General features: G+C 45.2%; 1 protein-coding gene across 5 annotated transcripts in view; it reads left to right on the top strand.

The window, feature by feature from the left end:
- The window catches only part of LOC6729845 (nephrin), a 62,703-nt gene that overhangs the window by 25,244 nt on the left and 18,653 nt on the right, over positions 1 to 18,806 (top strand). For all 5 annotated transcript variants that reach the window (XM_016174578.3, XM_016174575.3, XM_016174577.3 and 2 more), the window contains exons 3-9: positions 12,159 to 12,291; positions 13,336 to 13,550; positions 13,623 to 13,733; positions 14,223 to 14,435; positions 14,632 to 14,801; positions 16,121 to 16,256; positions 17,465 to 17,601. In XM_016174578.3, the coding sequence (XP_016036582.1) occupies positions 12,159 to 12,291; positions 13,336 to 13,550; positions 13,623 to 13,733; positions 14,223 to 14,435; positions 14,632 to 14,801; positions 16,121 to 16,256; positions 17,465 to 17,601 (1,115 nt within the window). The remainder of the gene's footprint in view (positions 1 to 12,158; positions 12,292 to 13,335; positions 13,551 to 13,622; positions 13,734 to 14,222; positions 14,436 to 14,631; positions 14,802 to 16,120; positions 16,257 to 17,464; positions 17,602 to 18,806) is intronic.

Below are 18,806 nucleotides of genomic sequence, written 5' to 3'. Positions count from 1 at the left end.
ATTTGTCCACTCCACAGTTTGTCTGCCCAATTCACAGCGGGTGGTTGGGGGTTGCAAACTGGGTAGCTGTAGCTACCGTAGTTACTTTTAAATGTGCCACTTGCAAACAAATGGAAATATGCCATAAAAATAATAATAACAATTAAATAATTCAGTTTTTTTCGACATTTCACTTCATGTGCCAGTTACCGAAATGCATTTCTGTTACCTTAAACGTATATCCATAACATTTAAGAGAACTGAACGTTGCTTTAATTATAGTTTGGTCAATCAATCAAAGTCTTACTTTTTGAAAGTAACAATACACATTTAATTCTAACTTTAGCTGATGAAAAGAGTGCGATTACACAAGCACCTGCCGTTGTAATCAAGTCTAGTCACTTGTCTGGGTAATTCCACCTAATCCCCAACCGATTAATATTGTATTGTGTCTGGTGAATCACGCAATCGCCGGGACATCACCCTTCGGCCTGTCCGCACAATGCATCCATCCCAAGTCCGAGTCAACGCTCCAGTGCACACCTCCAGTAGAAGGTCCTGGGAGTGGAAGTGGAAGTGGAGGTGGTGTGAGAATTTGTAATTTTTATCGCCGCACGGCACGCGTTTCTCGTGGGGATGGGGATGTGGAGATGGGCGTACTGAATGGGCTGGCCTTTGTTCGATGGGATCCAAAGTCAGGAGGCGAGCCCTATGTTTATGTTTGGACAACACGCCTTTATGATTTCTGTTTGATTGCCGCCGCCGCCGTCGAGCAGCAATGGGATGACGATGACCTGGCCACCAGTAAACGCCATTAGTCACACATTGCGGAATGGGGCTCGTTGTGGCGCTCAAGTGGAAAATTGAATTTATCACTTGAACATGCCAAGCAAACGTTTGTTCCTCCTGCACTGCTTGGTGATTTTTACCCGACCGACTTTCAGTGGAAATTCCATTTCGATTGTGAAATCGTGAAAAGGGCAAATCTATGTGAGACACGTAATCAACTCGTTTGTGAATACTTAACAACAACGTGCGCCCGCTGCGGCCACTCCCCTTCATTTGTCTTTCGGTTTTGCAACATTTTCCACTTGGCGGACTTTCGGATGGCCAGCTTTGCAACCCTTTGACTTGGACATTTTTCCGCCCAGCGGTTAATTGAAAATTAGTCAAATGGGCGGCGACATTGACGGAAGGGGCGTGGCCGGCTAGCTGCAATTTGGGTAATTTGCATTTTTATTAAATTTTAATTTACCGACAGCTTTGCCCTTCGGCAAGTCGTGTGGCGCGGTGATTAGTCGCTGGATTTGCATAAAACGCTGCCATAAATTGTTGCAAATTGAAAATAGCAGAGCGAATGGAAATACAGGAATACAGCTGTAGAAAAACAACAGCAACTGCCATAAATTGCATTGGTCGGAGTAAATAAATTAGAACGAATTACATTTGCTGCATTTTAAGCTTGGCATTTTCATTCCCAGCTTGGCCAGTTGCGGTCGGTCGCTGGAGGTTTTATTTATGGCCAGCGACCCATAAATCTGAACAGTTTGTCAGCTGTGCGTTTAATTAAAACAAAAATTATCTAAATTATTGTCAGACGGCTGAGGCAACTCATTTTATTCCACACCGAAATGCATAAATATGCAGATGCGTGCGTAAATTCTCGGGCTTTAGTCTCCCATCAAGGGCAAGGCGATTCGGCACATGAAATAAACTCCATCGAAATCGCACTTGTAAATCTAAACACCAAAAACACACACAGATACTCACCAGCACACATTCAATCTTGTTGTGGCCCATAAGTATGCAATGCTGTGCATAAAATACAAGTACGCAACTTGTTTCCTCTGCTTTCCCTCGTTGACTGTGGTGGTGGGGGAAAATGGGGGGAAAAGCGGGTCGTGCTGGTCGTAAATTTACATATTTTGCATATAAATAAAACGGATTTTGTCGCCGGCGAAGCCAGCGCTGAAATGTCACAGCATAAAATGGCGAAAGAAGCGCCAAATAAATACAAAATAAAATAGCTACAAAATGGCCAAAAAAGAGCGAGCAATAGCAATAGTTGGGCGAGCAGCCAAAGGCCAGGGAGTCGCGTCTGCCGCAGAGGTGCACCCTGAACCCTGCTCCATGCCCCGCGTCCACTTTCTGCCCCCTGATCTTGCCACACTGTTGCCAAGTAAGCAAATTGAGTGCGCCACGTCTGAGTTATGGCAGTCTGCCGAAGCAGATACAAAATAGCACCAGCATTGATAGCAAAGGCTTCCAAACTGGCTCCTTGGGCGTGGCCATAAACCAGGGAGCTCACATGGAGAAAATATTACTGGAAAAATGGTCATCTATTCACAGAGAAAAATGCAGCCTCAAATAGAAACTCTTTCTATATAACCTTCGATTTAGATTAACTACTTACCAATTGCTAATTCAAGACTCTTTATATATAATCCAAATAACTCCATTTTTGATTTCCAACTTGAACATCATTCGTGCCATATAAACACTCTCTAAAAGTAGCTGAATGACTAACATCTTTAATTAGAAAATCTACGCATATGGCTTCTCTTTGTACTTTTCTTCAGAAGATTCGGAAGGCGAAAATAGAAAAGTGTTGCACATTGCTGTCTTACGTAGAATAAACTAGCAAGTTAAATGCGAAAATGCTTTGGAATAAGATTTATAGTGGACTTGATATTTAAAATTTATTACATTCTCGATCAAACTGATAGGGCGTAATTTACTTTTGAAGTGGAAAATTTAATGGACAAATCGGAATGCTAATGTGCTGATAATTTAAGTAGGTATTTTTTCTTCGTCTGCACCATATATTTGATATATGGACGATAGGGGTTTTATGTCCTTTGAGCAGCATTTGGGGTCTATGGCCACTTGAGCTTGGAATTGAACTCGTTGCCGATTTGGTTTATGGCCCTAGAAATTGAAAGGCGCAAGTGTCAAATGCACGCAGCAAACGAAGCGCGGGGTGTGGGGAGGGGAAATGTAGCAGGGGTTGCAAGTGGAGCCGGAGAAAGTGGAGCTCTCTAATGTGTGTTTGTTTTGCTTTCACAAAACGCTGCCGGGAATCGGGAATCGAGTGTACGGGGGGATAGAGAGGATCGAGGGGATCCTGGGTTGAGTGGCACTAAATCATCTAATGCCCCTGCTCATTAGCAATCAATGCACAGCAGTAGCGGCAAAAGCGGCAGCAAAGCAAACAAAACAACAATATTCGGTGGAGGGGGCAAACGCAAAAGGCTGCCAACACTTCACACTTCATTGGAGCTCCGCCTTTGAGTCACAGGCAAAATGGCGCTAGAACACACACACACACTCATATGGAGGGGGGTGGTCTTTGGGGTTGGGTGTTGATGGGTGGAGGAGGCGAACGATTAACAAGCAAATTAGCATGAAATTATTTCAAAACAGGCGCACACAGTAAATAAATCAATTAGCTCAACAACAAAAAAGAGCAATCAGCAGCAGCAAGTGCCGAGCTTCGGCGTCGAAGGAGGTCGCGACAGCTGCCTCATTGGTAAACAAAAGCAAACAATTAAAAGCTTTTCCAGCATATTCACAACACATTGCTGCACTTGGGAAAACAAGCCCCCTAATGACGAAAACTCAAGATATTTGCCAAACTTTTGTGCTTAAAATGGCTTTGAAATTTAATCTGAGGGATTGCAATTGGATTAGTACTTACGCATATATGCACTCTGAAATTAAGCTCACAAAGCTGTGGAAATCTATTTATTTATTTTGAAACATTTATTTATAATTTCTTTGTATTTTGCTGGAATATCTCTTAAGAAGCAAGCTATTTTTTCTGCCAGTGTGGGTGGGAGTGTAGGCCAAAAATTGGGCCAAAGTGCAAGTCAACGCGGCGGCGAGTTCCCATGACTTGGCATCTGCATCTGCACTTGTCATGTGGGGGGCGTTCGAAAGTTGCGCTTGATGGCAAACGCAGATGCAGCTGCAGATGCAGAAGCAGCCACAGATACAGATACTAAGATATCTGCATATACTTCAGATACGCGCCGGCAGGCAGGCAGCTGCACTTGCCCCGTCACATTATTTTAATTATTTGTTTACGCAAGGCCAACAAACTTGCTGGCGGCACTTGTCTTGTCTTGTTTCTGCATCATCGTTAAAAGTTACGAGCTGCTGTTTTTGAGCTCTGAATTCTGAGAACTGAGATCTGGAAGCTGGGAACTGGCCGAAAACAAAGCCAAGGCGCCTAATTAGCCTTCGCGCTTCGGCGTCATGCGAATTTGTCAAATTAAGCAGCAGACGCTGCGCTCCAGCTCCAATGAGTCAGCTGTTCGGCTTGGCAGTGTCAGAATTAACGTTCCCCAAAATGTGCAGGCAATTATCGAGGACGGCGCTGGCAGCCAAAAATAAAGCAGAAGCCATGTAAATGCGAGGACCAACTGGCTTTCTGGCCAGGCGGAGCGGAGGAGATGCAGGATGCGCGGCGCCAACATCATCTGCTGGAGAAACAGCGAAATGAAAAGCCCCAAACCGACATGGGGAAGTTCGGAGATGGGGAAGTGGGGAAATGGGGCAAGGAGGGCGAGGACAGCTCTAGTGAAGCGACACTGATTAAAAAATTGTTTGACAAGAAATCAGCGCGACATTTGTCCAACTGGCGAGTGGAAAATGGAGCCAGGAGACTGCAGACTGTCGCCTGTTGACTGCCACTGCCAGTGGGATAAAAAACACTGAAGTGTCGCTGTTAATTCGGCGCAAATTTAATTGTCGGCTATAATTAAATTGATTTTCACTCCGGTAGCAAACTGCTGACTGGAGGCATGGCTCCAATGACTGCCGTGCGTTGGCCCGAAGTGGCGCCCAATCAGCCTCCATTTCGCCGGCTTGCTTTTCATTTTGGAAAAACCTGGAAAAAGCCAGCGCCTGCTCATTTTCTCTTTTTCTCTTCACAAAATTTGATTTATTTAAATCGGAATTACTGGGCTCTCTACGGCAAACATTTACGCATTTTTCTGCTTCTGTCCAAATCCAAATATGTCCCTGGGCCCCGGGCTTCCCCAGAAGTATATACAAATATATATATATTATTTTTGGTGCGTGGGCAACGAAATTAAATTGCATTAAAAACACATAAAAATATTTTGGGCCAGCTCGTGTCAGGGGGAAATTTTCGAAGCGGCAAAGAAGCCATTGAAGTGTGTAGTATAGTGTAAATGTGTGTATGGGCCTAAGTTCTAAATCGGTGGTACCTAGCACAGAGGCATGGGCTAGGGGGTTTCTGAGAAATTACCAATTGGGTCTTCGATCTATAAATAGTATATTTACTTAGTAAAATATTAAGACCACGATTTTATTTTGTGGTGCCTAAAGTAATGGTTGAGGAAATCCCCTTTTACCTGCTTTGATACTACGCCCCTGACCTCACCGTAGTGCCCAGATGCCAGAGGGCCGAGTTCTGTTGTGCGTTGTGCTGTTTCGAAAAACTGGCACAAATTCAAAAATGATTTTTACGCAATTTTACGACAACTTGAAAATGAACGCACTATAAATAAATAGCCCCTAGGTTTGGTCCGAACTATTTGTATTCGGTATCTGTGTGTTACTTTCGTTGTTGTGCTGCTCCTGCTGCCGCTGCCTCTGACGTGAGTCACAAAAGGCAGGCGGTCGCTGTCGCATGTTTACCTACGAAATTCGCCCTGTGCATTTTAATTGAAAATAATAAACACGCGTGTAAATAATGTGCCATGCCCCTGTCAGACCCACAACGCAACCCGGCATATTTGGCCCAGTTTTGAGGTGGCTGCTACTGCTGCTGCTTTTGTTGCTGCTCCTGTTTGCAGCCAAGCGAGCTGTGTCCTGTCGTGTCCTGTAGCTGCGCCTCGGCTCTTCTCTCCTCTTCCAAAACCTCCTCTCCAGCTGGAACTACAGCAACGGCTCGTGTTGCGCAGCATGTGTTGCATGTTGCAGCAGCAGCAGCAGAAGAAGGAGGAGGAGGAGCAGCCGCATCAGGAGCAGCAATGCCCCCGCTGTTGTTGCTGTGTCGGCGAAAAATATCCTGCAGCAAGTCGTTGCCATATTTTACTTTTTAAATGCCGTGCGGCTGCTTTGTGTGCCATTGCTGGCATTTTAATTTATTTGCTCATTTTCACTGTTTTCCAGTCTCAGTTTCAGTTTCGTTTTCCCTGCTCACTCTCAGCCCTTTCGACTGGTTGTTCTTGCGGTCCCTGGACACTTTTTTTTTGCCATCACAAGCCAACACATTTCACAGCTCCAGTGAGCGATGGAAATTATGCTGACTAGTCCAGGGGAAGACATCCGGTATTCAATCCTGCTGCTGTTGACAGCGGAAAGTGTATTTGACTTTCGTCCTGGCACGTGGCTTGTTATTTTTGCATTTGGTCCAAAATTAAAAGCGCATAAATTTGTATAATTCATGGACATGTGTACCAGCTGCTGCGGCTGCTGCAATTCGTGTGGTGTGGTGGTGGGGCGTGGCCCACATTCTTCACACCCAGCGGCTTTTGTTTGGGTGGTCGTTGGTGGTGTAATTGGAATCAAGTAATTTACGCGCCATTAGAGCGACCTGTCGAACCTACTGGAGGTCAGTTTCACCATCCAATTAACGTGGAATGAAATGGCCATTCAACATTCACCGCGCTTGCTATTGCGATTCCGTGTAATTGCGGTGCTCTGAAATTTTAATATGCCGCAAGTGGCATTCAATCAATTGCAATTAAAAAACTGTTTAAGCAAATAAATAATTAAACACAAACGGCCGGGCTGAGGGCCATAAATCAAGGAAATCAGCTTACAGCAACATTAACCAAAGCCGCAACTAATTTTCCCATTAATAATGCACATCCATGCATTTCGCCCCAATGGACTTTAATAGGATTTTAGTTTGGGCAAAGCGAGTGCTGAACTGCGACCACATTCGCTCTCTGAATTTAATGTGTTGTTTAAATGCTGCTCCAGACTCTCGGAGTTAAGTCCCCGAAGCCCCCAGAAAGCCCGAGCAACAGTTGCGAGGCGAAAAAAGGCATAACCAGGAGTCAGGACAACGGAGGAAATAGCCAGGAAAAAAAAACACAAAAAGAGGAGAAAAAACAGCCACGTAATGGGCGACAACAAGGACAACAAAGCGCTGACTGGAATATTTTTCGTATTTTATTATTAAATCACGTAGCCAGTGCAATACGGCGTCCAAAATGACAGCGAACGCATTTTAATTGAAAGCAAAGGCAACGCAACCAACGCCAAGAAGGTCCTTCTCGTTCTCGGTCTCTGAAAAATCGGAGGAAAAACGCTAAAGCCAACTTGAACCGATGATGTGGCACAAGCAGACGAATGGGGAAAGTGGGTGGATGGTGGGGGTGGCTTTTGGAAAAGCGGCGAGTGAGTCGCGCTTCTGCAAGAGACTTTGGCCGAGAAGTTTTCTAATTGAAAATGGCGTCGCAAAATTTAATTTGAAAACTTTCACTGCCAGGCCGGCAGAGTGGCCGCCTTCGCTGGCTGGCTGGCTGACCCACAACGACATCGACAACGACTTGCCGGATTTGTGAAAAATCCCCAGCTGAACTGTGAGAAAACTCTCGGACATACTGGGGGAGTGGCTACTAATGTCCACCTGAAATGAAACACTTTCTAACACAAAAATGGCATTCTCGAATTTGACAAAATATTAAGCTATTTGTAATTCTACTTGAAACTGGCCTTACTAAACTGCTTCATAATATTCTTAAACATACTTATTTGAAATGTAAAACAAGAATTTGCATTTGCGATTTTTTGTACAAGTGTATTATTGGCTCATGCACCTTTAAACACCTTTTAAAAATATATACTTTAAAGCGTTATTTCTATCAGTGCACACACTTGTTATTAATAAGCCTGCAAGAGAATGTTGGGGAACATTTCATTTCAGCGGGCCGCCAAGAAATATTTCGCCTAATTGAATCGCCTGGCGCGAACATTTGTTGCTCGACTTCTGTGGCGCCACGAATTCGCGACACTCACCCGAACACTTTGCCTTTAAATAATTCTTGCACATTTATTTTTTTACGCCTGTCCCCAGTGTAGGGAACTTCTTAATTTGTACATTACCAGTGTTTTGGCCAAAACGAAGTAATGCAAACAAAGAGCACGGAACACAAGAGTCATGTACTCAGGTTAAGCACTTTTTGGGGTTTATTTGCCCTCAAAGATGGCGGCAACCGGAAGTGCACACATACAAGCACGCACACACAGACACACAGGAAAAGAAAAATACGCAGGGGCAAAGTCAAAGGCTGAAGCAGGGAAAACAAAACATTCTGGCATTTCTAATTATAAGTAAATATTCATACTCACATTTCTAGCAAAGTGAGTGTGTGTGTGAGTGAGTGAGTGTGCGAGTAAAGCACTTTAAAAGTTATTTACACACACACACACGCTGAATGGAGGCAACCATGTTAGGCAGCCCGTAATGCATGCTAAAAAGTGTGAGAAAGTACATTAGGGTCACTGACGACTTTGACTACACTACAAAGGGGCGTGGCAGGGGGGCGTGACCCGACAGCTGCTGGGTCAAAAAATGGGAGGAGCAGAAGGGGCGGACGAACCTCCGTCCGCAATGGCAACCACTTTCGCTCTCAACTTGCTACATTTTGTGGCAAGCAACTGTGTGTGTGTGCGCTCCTGTGTCTGTGTGTGTATGTTTGCCATAATGTACAATTTACATGTAAACAATTTGGCCCAACGCGGCAAAGGCAGTCGTGGCATAAAAAGCAGTAAGTAAGGTCGGCCGTTCGAGGGGCTGAGGAAATGAGAAAGCAGAGTCCGGCCGGAGTCTGAATGAAATATTTAAGAGGCAGTAGGAGCATCGAAGCGATCCCCTCTATATGGAGTGGCAAGGCATATGGCAAACTGGCGCAGTGTAGCATCTGCTGCCGCCGCTCTGAATAGTGAAACTCAAATATTTATCTTGGCAATTGCCTGTAATTTGGTTTAGTTCCGACTTGCCACCGTTCTAAATAAACTTTTCATTAGCAGCCCCATGCAGCAGCCGCTCAGATACGCACACAAAAAAGGGCTAAGGATCGAGAGAGCGCAGGACACATGCATACATATACATTTATGCTGAGCTCGCCCTGATTTCAGTTAATTAACTAACTTATATTTTGCGTAATTGACTTTTATGTGCGTTTGGCAAACGTTTCAATCAAACCCCATCCACGCGTATGGATCTCACCACCATCAACCATCCTACTTCCACCGTTTACCATTTACCATTTACCATTCACCAAGAAGACAAAGCCGCAACCGCAGAACAAAACCACACTGCGCATACAGTGCGTATGTGTAATGTGTTATCTATGCGCTATGTGCTACGTGTTATGTGTTATGTGACAACCCCAATGGCCCGATCCAAATTCCATTCGCTTACGCTTTAAATATCAATTGAATAGAACCATTTGGCTGCAACAAAAAAAGTGTTTAAATATTGAAAGATTGCCAAATACCATTTTTTTTCTCATTGTATTTGGCTACTGTTTACAATGACACGGCACACTTAATGGGCAGCCTGTGAGTCTAAGTTTATTTAGCCAAACGCTTTGTTGATTTTCTATTATTGTTCTTGCAACACTTTCCGTTTGTCGTGGGTTTATTTTGCCCAAAGTTCATTAAACTATTGGCTTGCAGCCAACGTTCGCTTAAAAGAAAATCAATTAAATATATCCGCTGGCTGTATTACGTGGATATCTTTAACCCAGAGAGTGAATCCGCCTTGAAGAGCCGCACAGGCCTCCTCCAACCACTGCATAATTAATGCAACGTTGTCTTGGGGCTCTGGCCTTGTGGCAGGCAGAACCCGAGGCACCGGCTTCCCAGCCAAATGGGGCATGAAAAGCTGCTGGCTGCTCTTGGTTTATGCATGCAAAGTAACACGTTGCGTATGCGCAATTTTTCCCTAGTAAACTTAAAGCTTTACGCGCCAGTGGGAAATGGTTAAATCGTAAAATAAAATAAAATAAAATACACTTTATGTGTGTGTGCGGGTCTGGGTGAAATCCGCAGAGAGATCATCCGAAATGCATTTTCATTTTTCACTACATCGGAAAACGCATTCGAAAACACCCCATTGTCTTAATTGGAATTATAAAACAGCCATAAACACTCAACGAATTCGATGGAAATTAATTGATTCATGCCGTTGAGAGCCTGTCAAATGCACCGATGCACAAATGATGCGCTACCCAGAAACTCCCTCATGCAGTCAAAATTCCAATTGAGTGCTACAAGCTCTAGTCGCGCCCCCATTTATTCATCTTCATGGGTTAAGTAAATTACAAGTGGCTAAAAATAGGCGGAAATAATGTGATGTGTCAAAACAAAACATCAAAAACGAGGGAGGACCGCAGGTAGAGCCAGCTTGCCTTGGATCTTGGAACTTTTTGAAGGCACATCAAAGACGACGGCACATCGTCGTCGTCCGACTGCCAATAGAAGAATTAAATGCGGTCATAAATCATTGGGAACGGAGCGCTAACAACTCGGCAAATGCCAGAGGTAATTAAAAATAGATCTCAATCCCGGTGGAGCACATCAAAAAGTGCTCCCAGCGCCTTGCATAATTGGTCAGATGGAGGAGTTGGAGTTGAATTCCTTGCCATGATTTAGATTTAACCACTGCCATTTGGCCCCACAACACATCCGCATATCCGTATATCCGAGGCCATTCATATGGATTTACGGGTTAGGTGTCGTCTCCTCTCGTTTTGGCCACATATTTGCACAGTACGCCGCAAGCCAAAGCGTTGACAAATTGCAGCAGAGAATCCGGCAGAAGCAGCATTTTGCCAGCCATTTTGTTTGCCATTTTACTCAAGTTGTCAGCGAGTGCGCGCCGGAAAGTATGCAACTTATAACAAATGGCCAACTCGTTGGCTTTGCGGCCAAAACAACACAGCTTACCACCGAGCTGCGCTCTGGGACTTCAATAATGTGCAAATATTTTTGCGCTGCTGCATACATTTTTTCCAGCTTTTTTCGCTCGCTCTCTAATCCCATTTACTTGCGCTGAAAATCATCAAAGAGCAGCAAAAAACGCCAGCAAACAAAAAAGAGTGTTTTCAAGTTTATTTCGCAAAATAAAAGCGAGGCCAGAGTATGGTGTCGCTTAAAATTAAGCCATAAAGGCTGAGCCGATCGAGTTCGGAATTTAAAGTGCATAAAAACCGAGCTGAGAGCAGAGCTCTGCTGCTCGGGGCAAGTTAAGCACACAGTTTTGCTTTAAGGAACCAGATAACGAGGCCTCCAAACGAAGCGACAGCCGCATTATTGTACAGGTGGAGCAAAAATAAAAGAAGCCGCTCAGGCGGAAACAATGTGGAAATTTTACAGGTTGCCCTGTCAAATAAAATAACACAAAACATGGGCCCAGCGCACAAATTCACAAGAAATCATTTTTTTTTTCTGTTGAATCAAAAGCAAGGAAGCAAAATCCGGGGCAGGAGAAGCCGACAAGGACCAAAAAAGAAACATCAAGCTCGACAACGGCAAACGACGCTGGTGACGACAACCGGCGAACGGAAGCGTAGCAAGGACAATGCGACAACGGCGGTACAAGGCGGTGGGCGGTGGGCGGCGGGCGGCAGTGGGTGTCGGAGGGCGTGGCCTGCCAGCAGGTGTGGGCGGGGTGGGGGGCGTTGACCGTTTTCGGGTGAGCGGTGGTGGCGGGGGCGGGGCTGCCGCGAGTGGCAAGCGGAAGCATTGTGTTAAAATAACAAACAATCAGCCGAATCATGCAGGAAGTGCAAATAATAAATAAATATATATCGCAGTGCGAGGCATTTCTCCAGGATCAACTTCGATTGCCGACGACAGCTAATAAAATAAAAGAAAAAGCGAAAAAAATGCGTGGGAAATCAATATGCTCTTAAAAACACAGTAGAAATGAAATACGTAGAACAGCTTGCCATTTAATAATTTTTAAAAAAGGGTTTCAATAAATATTATGAAAATTACAGCAATTTTCATTTGCAGACCTTAAATGATATACTCATATGATATATAAAAATAGGCTTGCCAAATCTAAAAATAATATAATATAATATAATATTACGAAATATTTATTTGAGCTTTCCTTTTATGTTACTTAGTTTTTATAAGTTTCTTCAAGTGCAGCGCTATAATAAACCTTCTTTATCTTTCAGTACCCGCTCGATTGGTTTGGGCCGCTTTGGGCAAAACGGTGGAGCTGCCCTGCGATTTGACGCCGCCCACGTCGCAGGATTCGGTGAAGCTGCTGCTGTGGTTCAAGGACACCACGGGCATTCCTCTGTACAGGTGAGCGAAAACTACTGCTTTATATGTGCATACATCCCGGGGGTCACTGGTGCGCAATCATCCACTCCAAAAGCCTACGAGACAGCCATCCATCCATCCGTCCGTCCATCCGTCCGTTCGTCCATCCATCCATCAGTCCATCAGGAGCGTGAAATAATCGTCAGCATCCTTTTGCTACACCTTACGTGTTATTTTTTTCTCGCCGAGCGCTTTTGGCTTATTTCCGGCAGCTGCCACATGTGCGTACAACGCACAGCAGTGTATGTGTATGTGTGAGGTTGTTTTGGGGCAAGGATGCGCCCGTCATAATCCACTTTGTTATAATAAATGTAAAGCACATCCGATTACGGCTGTCGTTGCTAAAGTGTAGCAAATTTTCACGCACACACGCATATGGAGCCGTAGCCATCATGATATTTTCCAGCTTTTTTTCCATAAATTTGCGCTGATAAATTTTCAATATAAATTGTGGCAGCCAGCGTGTGCCCTGCATGCCAAGTGGCAAATGCCTTCCGACTTTGCGTGCCGCAGCCGGCAGCCGGGAAACACTCGCAAAACTCTCGGGAGCACTCATTAGAAGGGGTTTATGGATGGCAAAAGGGGGCCGGATCTGTGTCAGCCCAAGTCGCGCACGTGAAGTGGCCGCCGGTACTCGATAATCATGAGCGGCAAAATGCAGCACGAGCCATGGCGCTGGCCACCCCAGAGTACTGAAATAAACTGAGTAATTTACTAAAACAGCAACAAATTACTGCAATTTGCGCAAAGCTGCCAAAGTCGCGGGGCAGGCAAAGGAGCCGGAATACATAAGCTCGTCCTGGAACACTCCACACTAAACTCCTGGCTCATGGTGTGCAAATTGAGCGTCATTTTTTATGGACCCAAATTATGCGAGGGGCGTTGGGTGGTGGCAAGGAGCAACGCCGGCCAACTTATGCTCTCTTCGCATATGCTTATTTATGAGATCTAATAATCGCTACATGCTGCCACGCCCCCTCACTTATACTTGTACTTTCATCACCCCCCCTAATTTTCCCCTTGCAGTCTGGACTCGCGGGGCGGAAACGTGAAGTTGGCGCCACATGCGGCCATAGCTAGCGATCTGGGGCAACGTCTATTCTTCAGCATCGGCGATAATCCCAAGGATTCGCGCCTGCAGATCAACGATGTGAAGCCGGAGGACGGCGGCGTCTATCGGTGTCGCGTCGACTTCTTCAACTCACCAACGCGCAACTTCAGGCACAACCTGACCCTAGTTGGTAAGTAGCAATGCTGCGCATTATGGACCGGACTGACCGCTAAAGTGGCATATTATCTTGCATCCATTTCAGTGCCTCCCGAGGAGCCGCGCATCTTCGATGCCCAGGGCAAGGAGATATCCCAGATGGCAGGACCCTTCCGAGAGGGCTATGAGCTCTTCCTCTGCTGTCAAGTGAGGGGCGGTAAGTTATCAGTTTCAAGTTGCAGGCTGTGCTTGTCAGGCAGCTTTTCATTAGCTGCATGGCGGAAAATATTGTTTTTAAATATTTAAATTAATTATTTACAAGAAATAGCGGTAGTATAGAAAAAAATATTACAAAAACTAGTTATATTACGATAATTAAAAAAACATAAATGGTATTTAATAGTGTAAGCTAAATGCAGCTTATATTTCCAGTCACAAAAAAATATATATTTTTTTATTGTTTTAATCCTCTTTAATTTCAACCCCTTCCTTTTTTTACTGTGCACTCGAACGCACTTTATGCGGTGGTTTGACCCACTTAACTGTCATGCGTTTCACTGTGTTTGTCAGCGCCACAGCAACCGCAGTCAGACGCATTGTTTACCATCGCACTCAGGAGTGTCAATTGCAACCGGTTGCAAGGATACTCCACACATCCCGCAGCAACTCACCGGGCGTTCTGCCCTCTCACTCTCGCTCCTTGCAGGACGACCCCCGCCCAAAGTCACCTGGTGGCGCGACGACACCGAGCTAATCGGCACCAGCCACACATCCGTGGAGGAGGGCGCCACCGTGATGGTTAATCAGCTGCTGATTGGAACCACCACGCGGGACTTCTACGGAATTCGCATCGAGTGCCGGGCGCAGGGAACTCGACTGGTGGATCCGGTCCGCAAGGATGTCACCGTACAGGTTTACTGTGAGTCATCAACCCCACAATACATTCAATAAACATTTGCCTTTCATTAAAACTCCGCCAGCTACTCGGCAATAAATAAAGTTTTGCATTTCACTTGGTGCTGTGAAAACATTCGTTGATTAGCTGACTTCTTGACCAAAAGGTCCTTTTATTGATATATACTATATATTAAAATATATATATACTTTATACGCAGTGAAACCGGTGCGCGTAAAGATTGCAACCCCCAACGAACTGCTGACCGCTGGCCAACCGATGCCCATTCGCTGCGAGTCCTGGGGCTCATATCCTGCGGCCAAGATCACCTGGCTGCTCGACGGCGAGCCCATCCGCAATGCCGAGGTCACCGTTCACAGCGACAAGGAGGTGAGTAAATGTCCCGGCCAAATTGCCCGAAAATGTCTGACTATTTTATGGAGCATGGTGCTCGGAGTGGGTAGCTGGGTGCGGAGAAAGTTTTCGTTCTTGTTGTCGTTCCCAGGACAACGCAACTTTGTGCCCGGAAAATTTGCTTCGAGCGTTTGACATTTGATAGCTGGCCGCAGTGCAGCAGGCACTTCTACAACGTTCACATCCCATATAACACTGTGCGGCGTTTAATAGCTCCAGATTCTCGGGGCAGCAACAAAGGCAACCGAGGCGACCACTGGGTGACCCTAAATGCGAGCCGGGCAAACTTTTGCCGCCAGCCGCAGAGGGATAGACAAAAGGACGAAGGGACAAGTTGACTCTCCGCCAGCCGCCGCTTCTTTGATGAACTGCAATGGCGAAAAGTTTTGGCCAAACTGCACAAATTTGCACTCCATGCGGCCAAAGGCCAATGATTCGGCTAATGTGCGAATTTTTATTGGAATTCATCGTCCTTTGCGCTCGCATCTGCTGCAAAATGGTAGCGATTTTTTTCCCACTAAAGTTAGCATTTATCAGATCCTTTCGCCTACCCACTGAAGGTATTGGAGATGTCTCAGTTTTCGGCATCCATTAGTTGCCTTTTCCGTGGTGCCCCACTGGCTTTTTCGCTTTCTAATTATGCCATGTAAATGGATAGTTGCTGCCAAACGTCGCCAGGCATTAGTCAACTCGTGCATAACCGACTCGACTTCCAACTAAGGAACAGATTTCCACACACGAAGAGTCCTGCGCTTGTTAGTTTGCCTGGCCCGGCATCGATTGTTGCCAAAACGTGGCTCGACTTTGGGTCTTGGAGCTGGTCGATGTCGTAACTTAATACCCAGTTTGCCATGAGATCCTCTGCTCCGCTTCCACATCGCCTCTCCTACGGCTGACTGGGTAAACTGCTGCACAAGGACATCGGCTTAGCTCGAAATTCGAGTCATTATTTTCAAAGACCATGCTGCAAAATGCTACTCGAGTGGCCACAGCGCTTACGAGGAGCTAACGAAGGACGCCTATCACACAGGGACATATGGCAGCTCAAATAGAGTTTAAGTTTCAACTAAAAATCCGAAACATTTCACAGAAACATGATATATGGACTTCAGTACTATTGTATAGAGAACTAGGCAAAATACCATTATAATATAAAGAATATAAAATCCCAGTCACCAAAAAGCTCTGACAAAAGCAGCTTAAGTATTGGGAAATAATATTTAAGATTACATTTTTACCAACGTATCCTTTATACGCTAATACGCCATCCTTTCTCTACCATTTACTTTCCGCAGGACGGGAACATCACAACGAGTATCCTGACATTGAAGGTAACATCGGAGAACGACAATGCCGAGCTGACGTGTCGCGCCACGAATCCCTGGTTCTCCGGTGGCGCCATTGAGGACAAGCGCATCATCCGCGTGGCATGTGAGTACATACTCCAGTATATTCCTTCTCCTTTGCGACAGGTGAACTGGTAGACTGCTATGGGTCTGCGCTTGGGTATGGGCTTGGGGCTTGGTGTGTATTCTTTTGTGTATTCTTAGCACAACTGCCCAGGTCCTGGCCTATTTCAGTGTGCATGTGTGAGTTTCCGTGTGGGCTTGACCGGGGAAAGTCCAATTAGACGCATATTACGGCCAGAGCCAGCGTAATTTTATTAAGGCCAAAGGATCCAGAGGAGCCAACGGATCCGGAACGGAGCCAACCAAGTTGGCTGGAGGCCACATCAACCTGTTGGCCACCTCTTGCTAAGCCGCTTATAAAATGCAGTCAAGTTGACTTCAATGTCGTGTTCTTTGACTTGCCTTGATTAAATTTGCACCGTTATGTTTCTATTGCCTTCCTTTTTTTTTGCTGGCCTCTATAATATTTGCAACATCCGCTTCCGACTTCCGCTTTACATTACTGCCCCCCACAGCTTTCGTTGAAGTTTTCTTGTAGGGCAGGGTGCACTGGGAAAAACAGGATAAGGATTAGGTTCGTATTTTAATAAGGATTATGCTTAGTTTTTTTATTCCAAGGTTATATATAAGAAACTATTAATTAAAGGATGAAGTTCTTACTTTTCTTAAACTTTTTGTTCTAATAAGGAATAGTACATTTTTGAAACGTGTATGTAATGAAGGAAATCTGAATTACCTGCACTCAAATCAGACCAGCAGTCGACTCGATTTGCCAGCTCTTCATTTTGTGTTTCGTTTTAATAATTCAGCATAAACGTCGGTTATTTTTTCCGACCGTTCAGCCCACGTCATTGACATTTGCGAGCTGTAGCATAACCACTATAGTTCGTCCCGCTCCGCGCTCAACTTTTGGGGATGGCGGACAAAAGACTGGCTGGGGCCAAGTGGCGCCAAGAGTCTCCGGCGCGTATTAGATTTTTACAACCGTAACTAATAGTCCCATTTGGCGTGTGGTCAAGAGGACGAGGCCTGCCATGCCTCAGTCCGCAGGATGTAGAGCAGCTGGGGCTAAGTACATTACGCAATGCTGCCTGCCAGGAGTCGGAGTTCACCTCCTGGGCCATTGCCGTTTATTATTTTGACTTTTATTCAGCAATTCGCTGCGCTCATTAAGCCGGATGCCGCACTTACTTACTTACTAACTCTCCTTCCTCTGCTTCTTCCCAACAGATCCGCCCACGGTTTCGGTGCACTTGGCCAACGAGGATCCCAGCCGACTGGTGACGCGGGCCGAGGGCCAGAATGTCACTTTCAAATGCCGGGCAGATGCCAGGCCGCCGGTAACCAGCTACTCCTGGTTCAAGAATGTAAGTAAGACCAACTGATTTGTCCCACTGCCCACTCCACTCAGCACTCCCACTCATCATCATCGTCCATTTTCACAAGCTGACGTGTATCAGACACTTTTCGAAATTTTTATTTTCAATTGTTGGTGCGAGGCACCCAAGGCGTCCACATTCTTGTGGCTTTCTTTATAAGCAGACACTTTTGCGGTTTAATTTAATTTGGCAGGATGCTGTAAGAGTGAAAATGCTTCGCATTCCTGCTGGGCACAAGGATAATGGTGGTCAGGAAGAAATGCTCTGCTCATTTTTCAAACGTCTTATAATTGGCTCATGATGTCCATTGAAGTCCATTCGTGTTGCAAATTATTTAACTATTTATCATGCGACAAATAAACCGAAAACGATTGAGATTGCCCTAGACACAGTTGGATATTTTTGTGCTATTTTTGTGCCAATTTTGTGCTGGCCAACCATTGTTGACCGCCTGACTGTGACTTTGTCTTGGGTTTTTATTATTAAACCGCATGATTCTGACATCCTTTGACAGTTTTGTCCACATGGCCACATCATCATTTTTCATAACAAGCAAAAACCATAAACCTGAGCTCATATTTTTCCGACCTCTCATTCTCCGCTTTTGGCCGAGCAGTTAACAAATTGCCAAAATCATTTGTCCGACGAGGGGTGGCGTTTTGAAAAACTTCTCTTTTTTTAGGGCACTTTGATTTTTGATTTTCGGTTCGCCCACTTCTGGCAGTGGCATTAATAGGCTACGGCTAGAATGCGCCAAGGAATTATGAAAAACGACTGGCCAAATGTGCGCAAAAAAGTTGTAAAGAGCCAACGTTCGACATCAGTTTGGCATATATAGATTGTTATTATCAGACTGTTTTTCGCCAGCTTTCCTTGGCTTGGCTTTTTTTGCACTCTTAAAACTTTTCCGAGAGCTCATGCCCTCAAATTAATGAAATCCCAGCGAGGAATCGAATTAAAGCCACTTTCGAGCGAATACACAAATGAATGTGTGTTCCCAACTTTTCCGCATTGTTAAATGCATTAAGGCCCAAGGGCCAATGCAATTACCGCCCTCCATCAGTGCAGTCATGGCTTTTTAATGAATTTTACAAATAATCAAATGATGCAGCATGGCCAATTTGCGGCGTATCTATAACGCGTGTTTCCACAGCGCAGAAATGCGATGGTGCAAATTAGCTGTCAATGATATG

Source organism: Drosophila simulans, chromosome 3R (genome assembly GCF_016746395.2).
Source record: "Drosophila simulans strain w501 chromosome 3R, Prin_Dsim_3.1, whole genome shotgun sequence".
In the NCBI taxonomy this organism is placed as follows: domain Eukaryota; kingdom Metazoa; phylum Arthropoda; class Insecta; order Diptera; family Drosophilidae; genus Drosophila; species Drosophila simulans.
The sequence above is the reverse complement of the archived record's forward strand: the minus strand, read 5'-3'. Positions and strand labels throughout refer to the sequence as shown.